Genomic DNA, 13024 nt, shown 5'->3' on the forward strand with positions numbered 1-13024 from the left:
GTATATGTGTATGCAGAAGAATTTCTCTTTTTCAGGTCGGCTTTTGTCTTCTATAGCATAACAGTTTATAACTTCGGAAGATTCTTGCCTAGATGTTTGTGTAAACATAGATACCAGGCTATATTAGGAGCACACTATGTATATTGCCTCATCACTCGGTCTCAGCCATTGTTCTTATCAGAAAGAATAGTGATGAATTCTGTACGTTGCTCTGTCCTCGACCAAGGATTTGCAAACTACTACCATCTGCCTCTACACTGGGAACACGATATGCATTCTGGATTCCTCTTTACTATCTTCCGAAAAATTACTTTCACTTCTCTCTTAAATCTTTTATTTCCTGTGTCTCAGCCATCCTCTTTCTTGGTTCTCTCTCTGCTGTATCACATCCTTCAGTAGCTTCCTAAAGAAACGTTATGGGGGTGGTTAGTTTTTTAATCCTGTATATTAAAACATCCCTTTAGCTTATTCTCTCACCTGATTTTTCTAGATACAGAATTCTTAGTTTAAAATATGAAGCAATTTTTCAATTGTCTTTTTGATCGCCAATGTTGCTAATGAAAAAATGAAGATGTCCTGATACCTTATTCTTTGTATATGATAACTTTTGTTACCCTCCCCCCTGGCAACTTACGGGATCATCTTTTATGCCTCTACTGTTCTAAAATATCAAAATGCTTTGCTGCTATGGATCAGCCACCCTATTGGGTACTTTGAAAGTCCTAGTAATCGAATTTGATTCCCTTTAATACTAAGAAATGATCTTAAATTACATTGCATTATATCATACTATATTACACATGTTATGTATAATACATATAGCGATATAATGTATATAGTTTATATTAAATGTACTGTAACATTTATAAATCAGCATGTAAGTTTTTTTTTTTTTAAACAAAATGAACAAGAGTACTATCAAAGAGTGCTTGTCAGTTCAGGAATTTGCATATATGCTACATACAGAGGAGTAAGCCCCACAGTATTGATGCTCTCTAAACAATGGAAATAAGTATGTCTTATATTTTCAAAATATTTTGGCAACAAAGGACTAAATTTGACATGCCACATTTTAGCATTAATCTCTCACACACATACACACAGATACATATATATATATATATATATATAATATATTCTACTACTCTTTATTGTAGAGACTATTCTAGAGAATATAATTATTGGTAGGTAACAATAGTTTTTTAAAAGAGGAATTAATTTAAGTTCCAAATGTCAAAGTTTGCTAACACCTTATTCTTAAAACAGAAATTTATATTATTTTCTTAAATATTTTACAATCGTTCTTAATGTTAAATAAGATAGCTTTTCCTTTTCTATGCCTAAAAAAATATATAGGTTTAAAGCAAATAGAGACAGCATATATTTATAATTGATAATTCCTGTGTGGATTTAATATACTAATGCAGATTTATAAAATCATAACAGTAATAGCTATTGCCGATAATAAATGTGTAAGTATTCATTTTGGATTTTCAACCCTTTATTTCCCCAGATCATCTACCTTCTTACCATAACAAAAGTGTTCCGCACAAATAGTATGACTAAATATATGTGATATTAACAATAAGAACATTCCATCAAGTGCTATATTCCACTGAGGAGTGGAGGTAGATTTCTACTAATAGTTTTCCTTATTGAACAAAATGTACAATGTTACTATATTACATCTAGTTATATTTGAAACATATATTTATTTATTTTCATTTTAAAAAGCTGAAACACACTTAAAATTGTATTACATATTTTTTTGTTATTGGAATAATTTGAGAACTAACATTGGCATTATGCTAAGTTATTATTAAAGATTTGTGTTGTTTCTCTTTGTTTTCAGCGTGCAGTGACCTGGAATTCAGAGAAGTGGCAAACAGATTGCGGGACTGGTTCAAGGCCCTTCATGAAAGTGGAAGCCAAAACAAGAAGACAAAAGCACTACTGAGGCCCGAGAGAAGCAGTAAGATTTCTAAATTTCATATGTGACCTTGTCGTTGATATGGGACTTTATTTCCAATGAATCATTTAAATCAAAGCACATATTTCAAAATGTATTCTTTGCTGAGGTGCTGAACAAAAATCAGAACATTGTGACTACTTCCAAACACACTCATAGTATTTTGCAAGGAAATAAAACATTGTGACAACTCTGGTTGGTAGAAAAAGAAATATCCCCTCAGAGACAACGTTAACTTGAAGTGAAAGTGTAGGAATATTTTTCAGTGTTTTGATAGCAGTGGGAAAGAATAAAACAACACAGGAAATAAAGGTAAGATTAGTAGAGTACTTGAGATTTTTACAGACACAATTAAGCCCCCATACCCCGCCCCCCCCCCAGGTTATCCTTTTCATGATGGCTTTGCAGATATTTCTACTTTGATTCAGCAAAGCCAGTAGACAAAAAAGATGCTTTCAACGACATAGTGCAAATCAAATTCATAAAAAAAGAAGAAAATAAGAGTTGTTTGAAGATTATATGATTCTTTTATCATCTGTATAATTTCCTGAGTGTTTTCTAATTCCTTAGAAGTAGAAAATGGCAATTGAAGTAAAACACTTGTTATGAAAATTTTATGAACTTTTTATGTTTTTTCATGTATGAAAATATTTATTACACATTTAATACATGTATAAGGAAGATATTGAAATATGAGCTTAATTTGGAGAGCTTTCAAAGATTTAAGTATTTGCTCTAAAATGCAAGAAGAGGTGGTAGAGCAGTAATGAGAAGCAACATCTTGTAGTTGACAAAGTCCCAAGTGTGTGCCCTTCTTTGCTCATTGTGACATGACCCATTCACTCTACCTTGCAATCCTCAATTACCACTTTCTAACAAAATCACTTCATAGATGGGCACAGTTATCCATAATCTATATTTCCCAAAACACCTCATTTCTTTTTCTTCTCATCAAGGGAATTTCTACAATCCCAACCTTTTGTATTTATGAATCTTATGAATGGTCTTAAATAATTTAATAATTCTTTTTAATTGAACTAATTCAGCTATCATTGATAGACATAATAATTATCTTTGAATGCGTGATGACTATGTATATATGTTTCTTCTTATGAACTTCAGAAAGAAATTATAGTATTGTCCCTACCCTTTAGGAGTATTTCTCAGGTTTGTCTTTGGAATTATTGATTACATTTTTGGCAGATGTTATATTTTTTGATGCCTTGAATGTAATTAAAATGACTAATCTTACTTAGTAGAGACAATAGAGTATATTTGTCCCTGTATTCATAAAGCAAATATATCTGAGGTGGGGCAAAAGTTTGTTCCAGACCCTTACATATGATATTTTAAAATTCATATCTACACCTATCCTACCAATTCCCATATTTGAATATTTTTATTTCTTGATCTCAAATTTCTTCTTTGAACTTGAATTTAGACTAGTGATTTCTCCCATATTTGGAGATGGATAAAAGGAGAGCTTGTAGAACACTCAGCACAGTGCCTAGTTAATTGTACATATTCATAAATATCATTTCCCTTTCTGGGTTCTTCTTTCAAGAAATGAGGCACTCTTAATATAGTAGGTTATTTATAAGAAACCTTAAGTAGTTGAGTATCTTTGGAAAGTAAATGAAAAACTGGGCATAGGATTATTTATACTACTTGAAATGGTCAGAGGCCAACTAGAAGTACATTTCCAAAAGGAAATAATCCATTAGAACAGGTAAGACAAATCACCTCAAGAAAGGTGGCTGACTCCCTCAATTCCTCAGATCTGTGTATCATCTGAGGGTTATTTATTTATTTATTTATTTATTTATTTATTTATTTATTTTTATTTGAGAGAGAGAGAGAGAGGGATGGAACATGAACGGGGGGGGGGGATGAGAGGGAGAAGCAGACTGCCTACTGAGCAGGGAGTCCTATGCAGGACTTGATCCTGGGACTCCAGGATCATGACCTGAGCCAAAGGCAGTCACTTAACCAACTGAGCCACCCAGGTGCCCCCTGAGTGACTTCTTTCCTGACTCCATCATATTTAATTTGTGAACCAACCCACAATATTATATTCCCTGATTTCTTTCTATTTTTATTTTTCCTTCATAGCATTTCTCACTATCTACTATAGTAATAAACTACTTGTTTAGTTTATTGTCTCTCTCTCTCTCTCTCTCTCTCTCTGTCACACACACACACACACACACACACACACACACTAGATAACTGTGAACTTAGTGAAAGCTGAGATCTTTATATATAACACTGTATTATTGGAGTACAGAATAGTTTGACACATAGTACTCCTAAATAAAAGTAAGTAGTATTACTGAATGGAATAAACAAAGCAGCGATCAAAATACTGCATTATCTGGATATACCACAATTTAATCAATAATTTTTCTCCTAAGAATGATTGTTTATGATTTCCATTATTTTCTCCATGACAACCAATTCTGCAATTGATAGTTATGCTTTTATTTCTAAGAAAGATTCCAAGAAGTGGAAGTGATGGGTCAAAATGCATGCATTTCAAATGATAAATGATAATAGATGTTTCAGGCTCCTTTGCAAAAATCTTAAGGTATTTTTAATTTCTAACAGCAAAACATGAGAGTTAACTTTTGTCTTCATTCTTGGCAGCAAAAATATTACCATTCCTTTTAACTTTTCCATTCTGGTGAGCATGCTATTATAATTCATTGTTAATCTAATTTTCATTCCATTTATTAGCAGTGAATTTGAACACAAATATATTAGTGGGGGGAACTTTTATACAGCAAAACAAAATAAAATGACTCTTTCAGCTTGGCTACTCTAATGAAATACTAGAGACTAGGTGGATTAAACAATAGACATTTCTCAAATTATGGAGGCTGGGAAGTCCTACTTATGGGACTGGCAGATTGGATTCCTGGCGAAGACTATTTTCCTGCTTGTAGACAGACATCTTTTCCCATGGCAGAGTCAGAGAGAGATCTCTCTGGGGTCTCTTCTTATTTAGGCACCAATCCCCTCGTGTAGGCTCTACCTTCATGACCTAACTATGTCCTTTTTCAAACGCCATCAAATTGGGGGATAGGACTTCATCATAAGAACTTTGGGAGGATACGATTCAGTACATAGCACAAAACAAAACAGCACACAAACACAAACACACACAAAACCACTAGTTATATCAACTTATATGTTCAATTCTAAGAAAGGTATATTGATGTCTTCCATTATAATTGTATTTAATAGTTTCTTCTAGTATTTTGGGGAGTTTTTGCTATATGTGTTTGCTATTCTATTTTTTAGAATGTATAGATTTATTTCTGTTCTAACCATTAATAAATTATGCTCCTTATCACTTTATTTTATGACATTATATTCTATTTACTTCTTTTTTCCACATATTTCACCTAATCTCATAGTAATACTATCATTCCTACATTTAATTTTATTACATTTGCCTGATATACTTGCTAACACTTTATTACCAATTTTTCTTTATTACTTAGACCTAAATGTCTTTCTTGTAAGTATCCATAGTTGAGCTTTCAGTTTTCAATATGACAGTGAGAAAACTTTTGATTCTTTTATAATCAAGTTATAATATTAAAGTCAACATAAAGCACAGAAAAATATTCTGATAAAACACAGAATGTTTGCCATTTAAGAGATTACCCAGGAGACAAAGAAAACCTTATTTTCACAATTTCTAATTAAGAACAGACCAATAATGCAAGAAAATTTTGTCATCTTAAAAGAGAGACAAAACAAATTTTAGTTTTGCATCTGTATAATATTTGATACTAATTTAAAAAAAAATCTTATATAATAAACCTTTCAAATATTAGTGAGCACTGACCATGACAATATTTTGGGGGATTGTTTTATAATTTTTGTATTTATGTAGATTTTGTCATGCATTTTTGGAACAATGAGTCATTTTATTTTAGGATAAAACTATGTTTTTAACAAGACATATCTTGCATACCTTGCATATCAAGTTGCTTGTATCATTATTTTTTCCTAGTAGAGTATTACTTATATAGATATTACAATTTTAAATTACAGTAATTTTTATTTTATATAGAAAACTATGAGGTAGATATTTTTAAACTCTTATGCATTAGCATTTTGCAGTAATTTTTGAGGAATGTCCGTACTGTTTCCACAGTGATGGTAGCAATTTACATTCTTACCAACAGTATACTAGAGTTCTTTTTGTCTACATCCTCACCAACACTTGTTGTTTCTTGTCTTTTTTTTTATTTTAGCCTTACTTACAGGTGTGAGGTGATATCTCATTGTGGTTTTGATTTGCATTTCCTTGATGATGAGTGATGTTGAACATCTTTCATGTATCTATGGCCATCTGTATGTCTTCTTTGGAAAAAATGTCTATTCATGTCCTTTGCCCATTTGTTAATCAGGCTGCTTGTTTTATTTGGTGTTGAGTGTATAAGTTCTTTATATATTTTGGATATTAGCCTTCTACCAGATATGTCATTTGCAAATATCTTCTATTCAGTAAGTTACCTCTTTGTTGATGATTTCCTTTGCTGTGCAAAAGCTTTTATTTTCATGTAGTCTCAATAGTTTATTTTTGCCTTTGTTTTTCATGCCTTAGGAGACATATCTAGAAAATGTTGCTATGGCCAGTATCAGAGAAATTACTGCCTATGTTGTCTTATAGGATTTTCAGGTTTCATGTCTTTAATCCATTTTGAGTTTATTTTTTGTATCTGATGCTAAAAGGTGATCCAGTTTCATTCTTTTGCATGTAGTTGTAGTTTTCCCAGCACTATTTATTAAAGAAATGGTCTTTTTAAAACATTAAATTTATTAAGAGGTTATTTTTTTATTTCTAGAAATTTGAGTATAATATGTAATTTATATAAGCACTTATTATTCCTAAGCCAATCACAATAGAAATTTCTTTTTTTTTAAAGATTTTATTTATTTGACAGAGAGAGACACAGTGAGAGAGGGAACACAAGCAGGGGGAGTGGGAGAGGGAGAAGCAGGCTTCCCGCTGAGCAGGGAGCCCGATGCGGGGCTCTATCCCAGGACCCTGGGATCATGACTTGAGCCAAAGGCAGACGCTTAATGACTGAGCCAAACAGGTGCCCCAACAATAGAAATTTCTTAAGAGATTTTATAATCTAATTTGGTAATAACATCTGAAGATAGGGGAAAACACACACACACACACACACATACATCCATGCACACTCATGCATACACATGGACATGTGTAGAGTTTAAAGCTTTGGCATTTTAGTCTTGAGTCATGTACATGCATAGAAATATAAAACTCACTGGTTTATATCAAAGAACTGTCTCTCATCCTTGCCTCACATTTACATTTTTATAAAGATTATGTTTATGGAGGATGGAATAAGTTGTGGTTATATAGTTAAATATGAGAACTGATGCTCTACCAATATTTAGAGAGGACATCTTTAACATTGTTTTCATTCTGATGTGCACTGTTATGGAAACTGTGGATGAAATTTTGCTTGAGGGACTGAGGAGAGTCCAGTTGTCCATCTGGGCATTTCCAAAGCCCATCTCAGAAGACAAAATGTCCAGCCTGTTTCCAATTAATTCTTTTGGCTTCAGATGGTTGCTCTTGGGGTCTCTGGATCCCTTGAAAGCCCCTGATGGGGCAGAGTCCTAAAGTTTGACTGGTAGCAGAAGTTTGAGGGGCAGGACTAAGAAGAGAAAAGCCTCCATGAATACCAGGGTGAAGACCATGGGATCCAAGGGATGTTAGCACTCCAAGTCTCAGCACTATTAAAAAAAAAAAAAAAAAAGCCAAATAAATGCAAATCTGGACTAGGTGAAGAAAGACTTTGGCATGAGAGAAAAGAAAGAAAAAAGGGGTAAGGGTGTTGAATGAAGACAGATGAAAAGATTTTAGGGAGCTGAAAGGAAGGTTGAAAGTGATAAAACAAAACAAAACAACAAAAGGTGGAGGAAGAACAAGAACTGATGGGAAGGCAGAGTTCTTAGATGCACCAGTGTAAGGAGATCCCAAGTTTTGCGAAACTTCATTGTAGTGTCAAATTATCCTTAAATAAATTTTGCCACTTGTAGAGATATTGGAAGGAAATAATGCCAATAAGAGTCCTACTCAACAGAAAAAGTCAGGAATTAAATTCCCACTCAAGAAAAGCCAAGAAGACTTAGGTCTAGGAAGATTCTCACTCAAACAGAAACAACAGGGAAAAGTACTGCTTAACAGAATCAAAGTAGCTTCTTATAGTACTATAATAGACAAATATCCCATAGCTCTGGGTTAGGAATTGTGACTTACCATAGTTCCCTAGCCGGGAACGACACAAAGTGTTTGAGAAGCCTCCATGAATACCTGAAGACAGTGGGATCCAAAGGGTACTCAGCACTTCAAGCCACAGCACCATAAAATATCAAATAAATACAAATCCAGATTAAGTAAAGAAAGACTATTCAAAAAGACTATTGGGGTATGGAAAATGCTTCAACCTCAAGATTTGCAAACATGTCAAATCAAACAAGAAAAGTCTTTTTTTTAGGGTTTTATTTAAATTCAAGTTAGTTAACATATAGTATATTATTAGTTTCAGGGGTGGAATTTAGTGATTCATCAGTTACATATAACACCCAGTGCTCATTACAAGTGTCTTCCTTAATACCCATCACCCAATTTTCCCAACTCCATTTGTTGAAGAGACTGTCTTTTTTTCCACTGGATATTCTTTCCTGCTTTGTCAAAGATTAGTTGGCCAAATAGCTGAGGGTCCATTTCTGGGTTCTCTATTCTGTTCTATTGATCTATGTATCTGTTTTTGTGCCAGTACCATATTATTTTGATGATTACAGCTTGAAGTATCGAATTGTGATGCCCTTAGCTTTGGTTTTCTTTTTCAACATTACTTTGGCTATTCAGGGTTTTTTTTTGGTTCCATACAAATGTTAGAATTGTTTGTTCCAGCTCTGTGAAAAATGCTAGTGTTATTTTGATAGGGATTGCATTGAATGTGTAGAAAGCTTTGGGTAGGATATACATTTTAACAATATTTGCTCTTCCAATCCATGAGCATGGAATGTTTTTCCATTTATTTATCTCTTTCTCAATTTCTTTCATAAGCGTTCTATAGTTGTCAGAGTACACCTGTTTGGTTAGGTTTACTCCAAGGTATCTTATGGTTATAGGCACAGTTGTAAATGGGATTGATTCCTTGGTTTCTCTTTCTGCTGCTTCATTATTGATGTACAGAAATGCAACAGATTTTTGTGCATTGATTTTATATCCTCAGACTTTGCTGAATTCTTGTATCAGTTCTGGCAAGTTTTTAGTGGAGTCTTTCAGGTTTTGTACATAGAGTATCATGTCAACAAAAGAAAACTGGAGTAACCATACTTCTATCAGACAAACTAGATTTTAAACCAAAGACTGTAACAAGAGATGAAGAAGGACACTATGTTGTAATATAAGTGTCTATCCAACAAGAAGATCTAACAATTGTAAATATTTATGCCCCTAACTTGGGAGTAGCCAAATATATAAATCAGTTAATAAGAAACTTAAAGAAATTCATTGATAATAATACAATAATAGTAGGGGAATTTAATACCCCATTCACAGCAATGGGCAGATCATCTAAGCAGAAGATCAACAAGGAAACAAGGGCTTTGAATGACACACTGGATCAGATGGACTTAACAGATATATTCAGAGCATTTCATCCCAAAGCAGCAGAATACACATTCTTTCGAGTGCACATGGAACATTCTCCAGAACAGATCACATACTGGGTCATAAATCAAGCCTCTAATGGTACCAGATTAAGATCATACCATGCATATTTTCAGACCACAATGCTAGGAAACTTGAAATCAACCACAAGAAAATATTTGGAAAGATCACAAATACATGGAGGTTAAAGAATATCCTACTAAAGAATGAATGGGTTAACCAGGAAATTAAAGAAGAGTTAAAAAAAAAAAAATACATGGAAGCAAGTGAAAATGAAAACACTACAATCCAAAACCTTTGGGATGCAGCAAAGGCAAGCCTAAGAGGGCAGTATATAGCAATACAGGTCTTCCTCAAGAAACAAGAGAAGTCTCAAATACACAACTTAATCTTACACCTGGAAAAATAACAACAAATAAATCCTAATTCTGTCAAGAGAAGGGAAATAACAAAGATTAGAGCAGAAATAAATGATATAGAAATAAAAAAAATTAGAACACATCAGTGAAACTAGAAGCTGGTTCTTTGAAAGAATTAACAAAATTGATAAACCCCTGGCCAGACTTATCAAAAAGAAAAAAGAAGGGACCCAAATAAATAAAATCATGAATGAAAGAGGAGAGATCACAACACCACAGAAATACAAACAATTATAATAGAATATTATGAGCAATTATATGCCAACAAATTAGGCAATCTGGAAGAAATGAATAAATTCCTAGAAACATATAAACTACCAAAAGTGAAGCAGGAAGAAATAGAAAATCTGAACAGACCCATAACCAGAAAAGAAATAGAATCACTAATCAAGAATCTCCCAACAAACAAGAGGCCAGGGCTGGATGTCTTCCTTGTGAAATTCTACCAAACATTTAAGAATTAATACCAGCCACTGTGGAAAACAATATGGAGGTTCCTCAAAAAGATAAAAATAGAGCTACCCCATGATCCAGCAACTGCACTACTAGAAATTTCTCCAAAGGATACGAAAATAGTGATTCAAAAGGGCACATGCACCCCAATATTTATAGCAGCAATGTCCGCAATAGCCAAACTATGGAAAAAGCCCAGATGTCCATCAACAGATGAATAGATAAAGAAGATGTGGTGTATACACCACACACACACACACACACACACACACACACACACACAATGGAATACTACTAAGCCATTAAAAATGAAATCTTGCCATTTGCAACAATGTGGATGGAACTAGAGGATATTATGCTAAGTGAAATAAGTAGTCAATCAGAGAAAGATAAATACTATATGATTTCACTCATATGTGGAATTTAAGAAACAAAACAGATGATCATAAGGGAAGATAAAGACAGATAACATAAGATAAAAACAGAGAAGGAGGCAAACCATGAGACTCTTAACTGTAGGGAACAAACCGAAGGTTGCTGGAGGGGACGGAGGTAGGGTGATGGGGTAATTAGGTGATGGGCATTAAGGAGAGCATTTGATGTAATAAGCACTGGGTGTTACATGCAACTAATGAATCCCTAAATTCTACCCCTGAAAATTGATAATACACTGTATGTTAACTAAATTGAATTTAAATTAAAAAATAAAAATAAAATAAAATAAAGAATTAATATCCATTCTTCTGAAACTGTTCCAAAAAAATAGAAAGAACACTTCAAAACTCATTCTATGAGGCTAGCGTTACCTTGATCCCAAAACCAAAGATCCCACTAAAAAGAATTACAGACCAATATCTCTGATGAACATGGATACAAAAATTCTCGACAAGATACTATCTAATCGAATCCAACAGTGTATTAAAAGGATTATTCACCACGAACAAGTGGGATTTATTCCTTAGCTGCAGGGGTGGTTTAATATCTGCAGATCAATTGATGTGATACACCACATTAATAAATGAAAAGATAAGAACCATATAATCCTCTCAATAGACACAGAACAAGCATTTGACAAAATATAGCATCCTTTCTTGATAAAAACCCTCAAGAAAGTAGGGATAGAAGGAACATATCTCAACATCATAAAGTCCATATATGAAAACCCACAGCTAATATCATCCTCAATGGGGAAAAACTGAGAGCTTTTCCCTTAAGGTCAGGAACATGATAGGGATATCCACTCTCATCACTGTTGTTTGACATATACTAGAAATCCTAGCCTCACAATCAAACAACAAAAAGAAATAAAAGTCATCCACATCGACAAGGAAGAAGTCAAAGTTTCACTCTTTGCAGAAAAATCTTTCTTTTACAGGAAGGAGTAAGCAGGGCCAGCAATACTTTTGTGGATGAGGAAGCTAAATGTGTGAGGTAAGCAGGTAGCAAAATTTGGGCAGGAAATAATATTTCTGTGCTCAGCAGATTCTCAGAACATCAGTTAAGGAGGGGTTTTGTGTACCTTAGTGCTTTAGTCCTTGCTCAAACATGTGGAAAAGCCGAAGTTTAGGGGTCTGGAGGAGGAGAAAAGCATGGCTAAAGTTTGGACAAGCCAAAGTTCAGTGACTAAGTAATAGGCAATTGTGAGCACTTGGTCAAATTTTATTCCTAAGTATAAATGACTCATTTATCTACCAAGCAAGAATATGAGACCCTTAAGCCTCTTATTTCACTCATAATTTCCATCCTTTTATATCTTTGGTCTGTGTTTTGATACATTCCTTGCACTTGATTGTTTAGGCCTCTGATATGATGCTTCACAGTGGCAATTCTCTCTACAGTTCACCCACAGAATTACTGGGCTGGGAAATTATGTTTTTCAGTCTAGAAAGTATTTTTGTACATTTTTTTAATGTGCGTACTCTAAAATTGTATGTGTGTATGTGTGTGTGTGTTAAATTTAAGTAGATGGTCTCTTCTCTTATTTATTCAACTCAACATGAAATTGATTTTTCTTTCTCTGGCTACTTGAGCCTTTAGTTTGTGGTATTTTCCCTTTGTTTATTCACTAAGCTCCAGTCTATTTGGTGACATCCCTTTATTAGCAATAGTCCCAAATGGGATGGAAAACAGTCTCATACTGGCTTTACCTCAAAGCATTAGAAAGGCCACTGGTTCTGAGCTGTGGAGAAAATTACCTTATTCTTGTATCTCTTAGACTGTCCCAGCCTCCCTTATGAAAACTAACTCCCAATATAGTAAGTTGATATTGACCTTCTCCCCAGGAGTCTGTAGTTTTCGGTGAGTCAGGTTATTTTTAGGGTCTCTCACTTCCTATTCTCCACCCTCGATCCACATTCTATTCTCCATCACCCACCTAGCCCATGGGAAGAGAGAGCTCAATAGCAATTTGCACCCATTTTTATTTAGACTCCAACACTCATTTGACTG

The 13024-nt window shown here is 33.9% G+C and overlaps 1 protein-coding gene across 1 annotated transcript in view; it reads left to right on the forward strand.

Moving 5' to 3' along the window:
- SPOCK3 (SPARC (osteonectin), cwcv and kazal like domains proteoglycan 3) overlaps nt 1-13024 on the forward strand; it is a 477033-nt gene that overhangs the window by 421044 nt on the left and 42965 nt on the right. Inside the window, exon 7 of the mRNA XM_035022754.1 lies at nt 1853-1972. Within this exon, the coding sequence (XP_034878645.1) occupies nt 1853-1972 (120 nt within the window). The remainder of the gene's footprint in view (nt 1-1852; nt 1973-13024) is intronic.

The sequence above is a fragment of the Mirounga leonina genome, unplaced genomic scaffold (assembly GCF_011800145.1).
Source record: "Mirounga leonina isolate KUSES-001 unplaced genomic scaffold, KU_Mleo_1.0 Mir_176, whole genome shotgun sequence".
Classification (NCBI taxonomy): Eukaryota; Metazoa; Chordata; class Mammalia; order Carnivora; family Phocidae; genus Mirounga; species Mirounga leonina.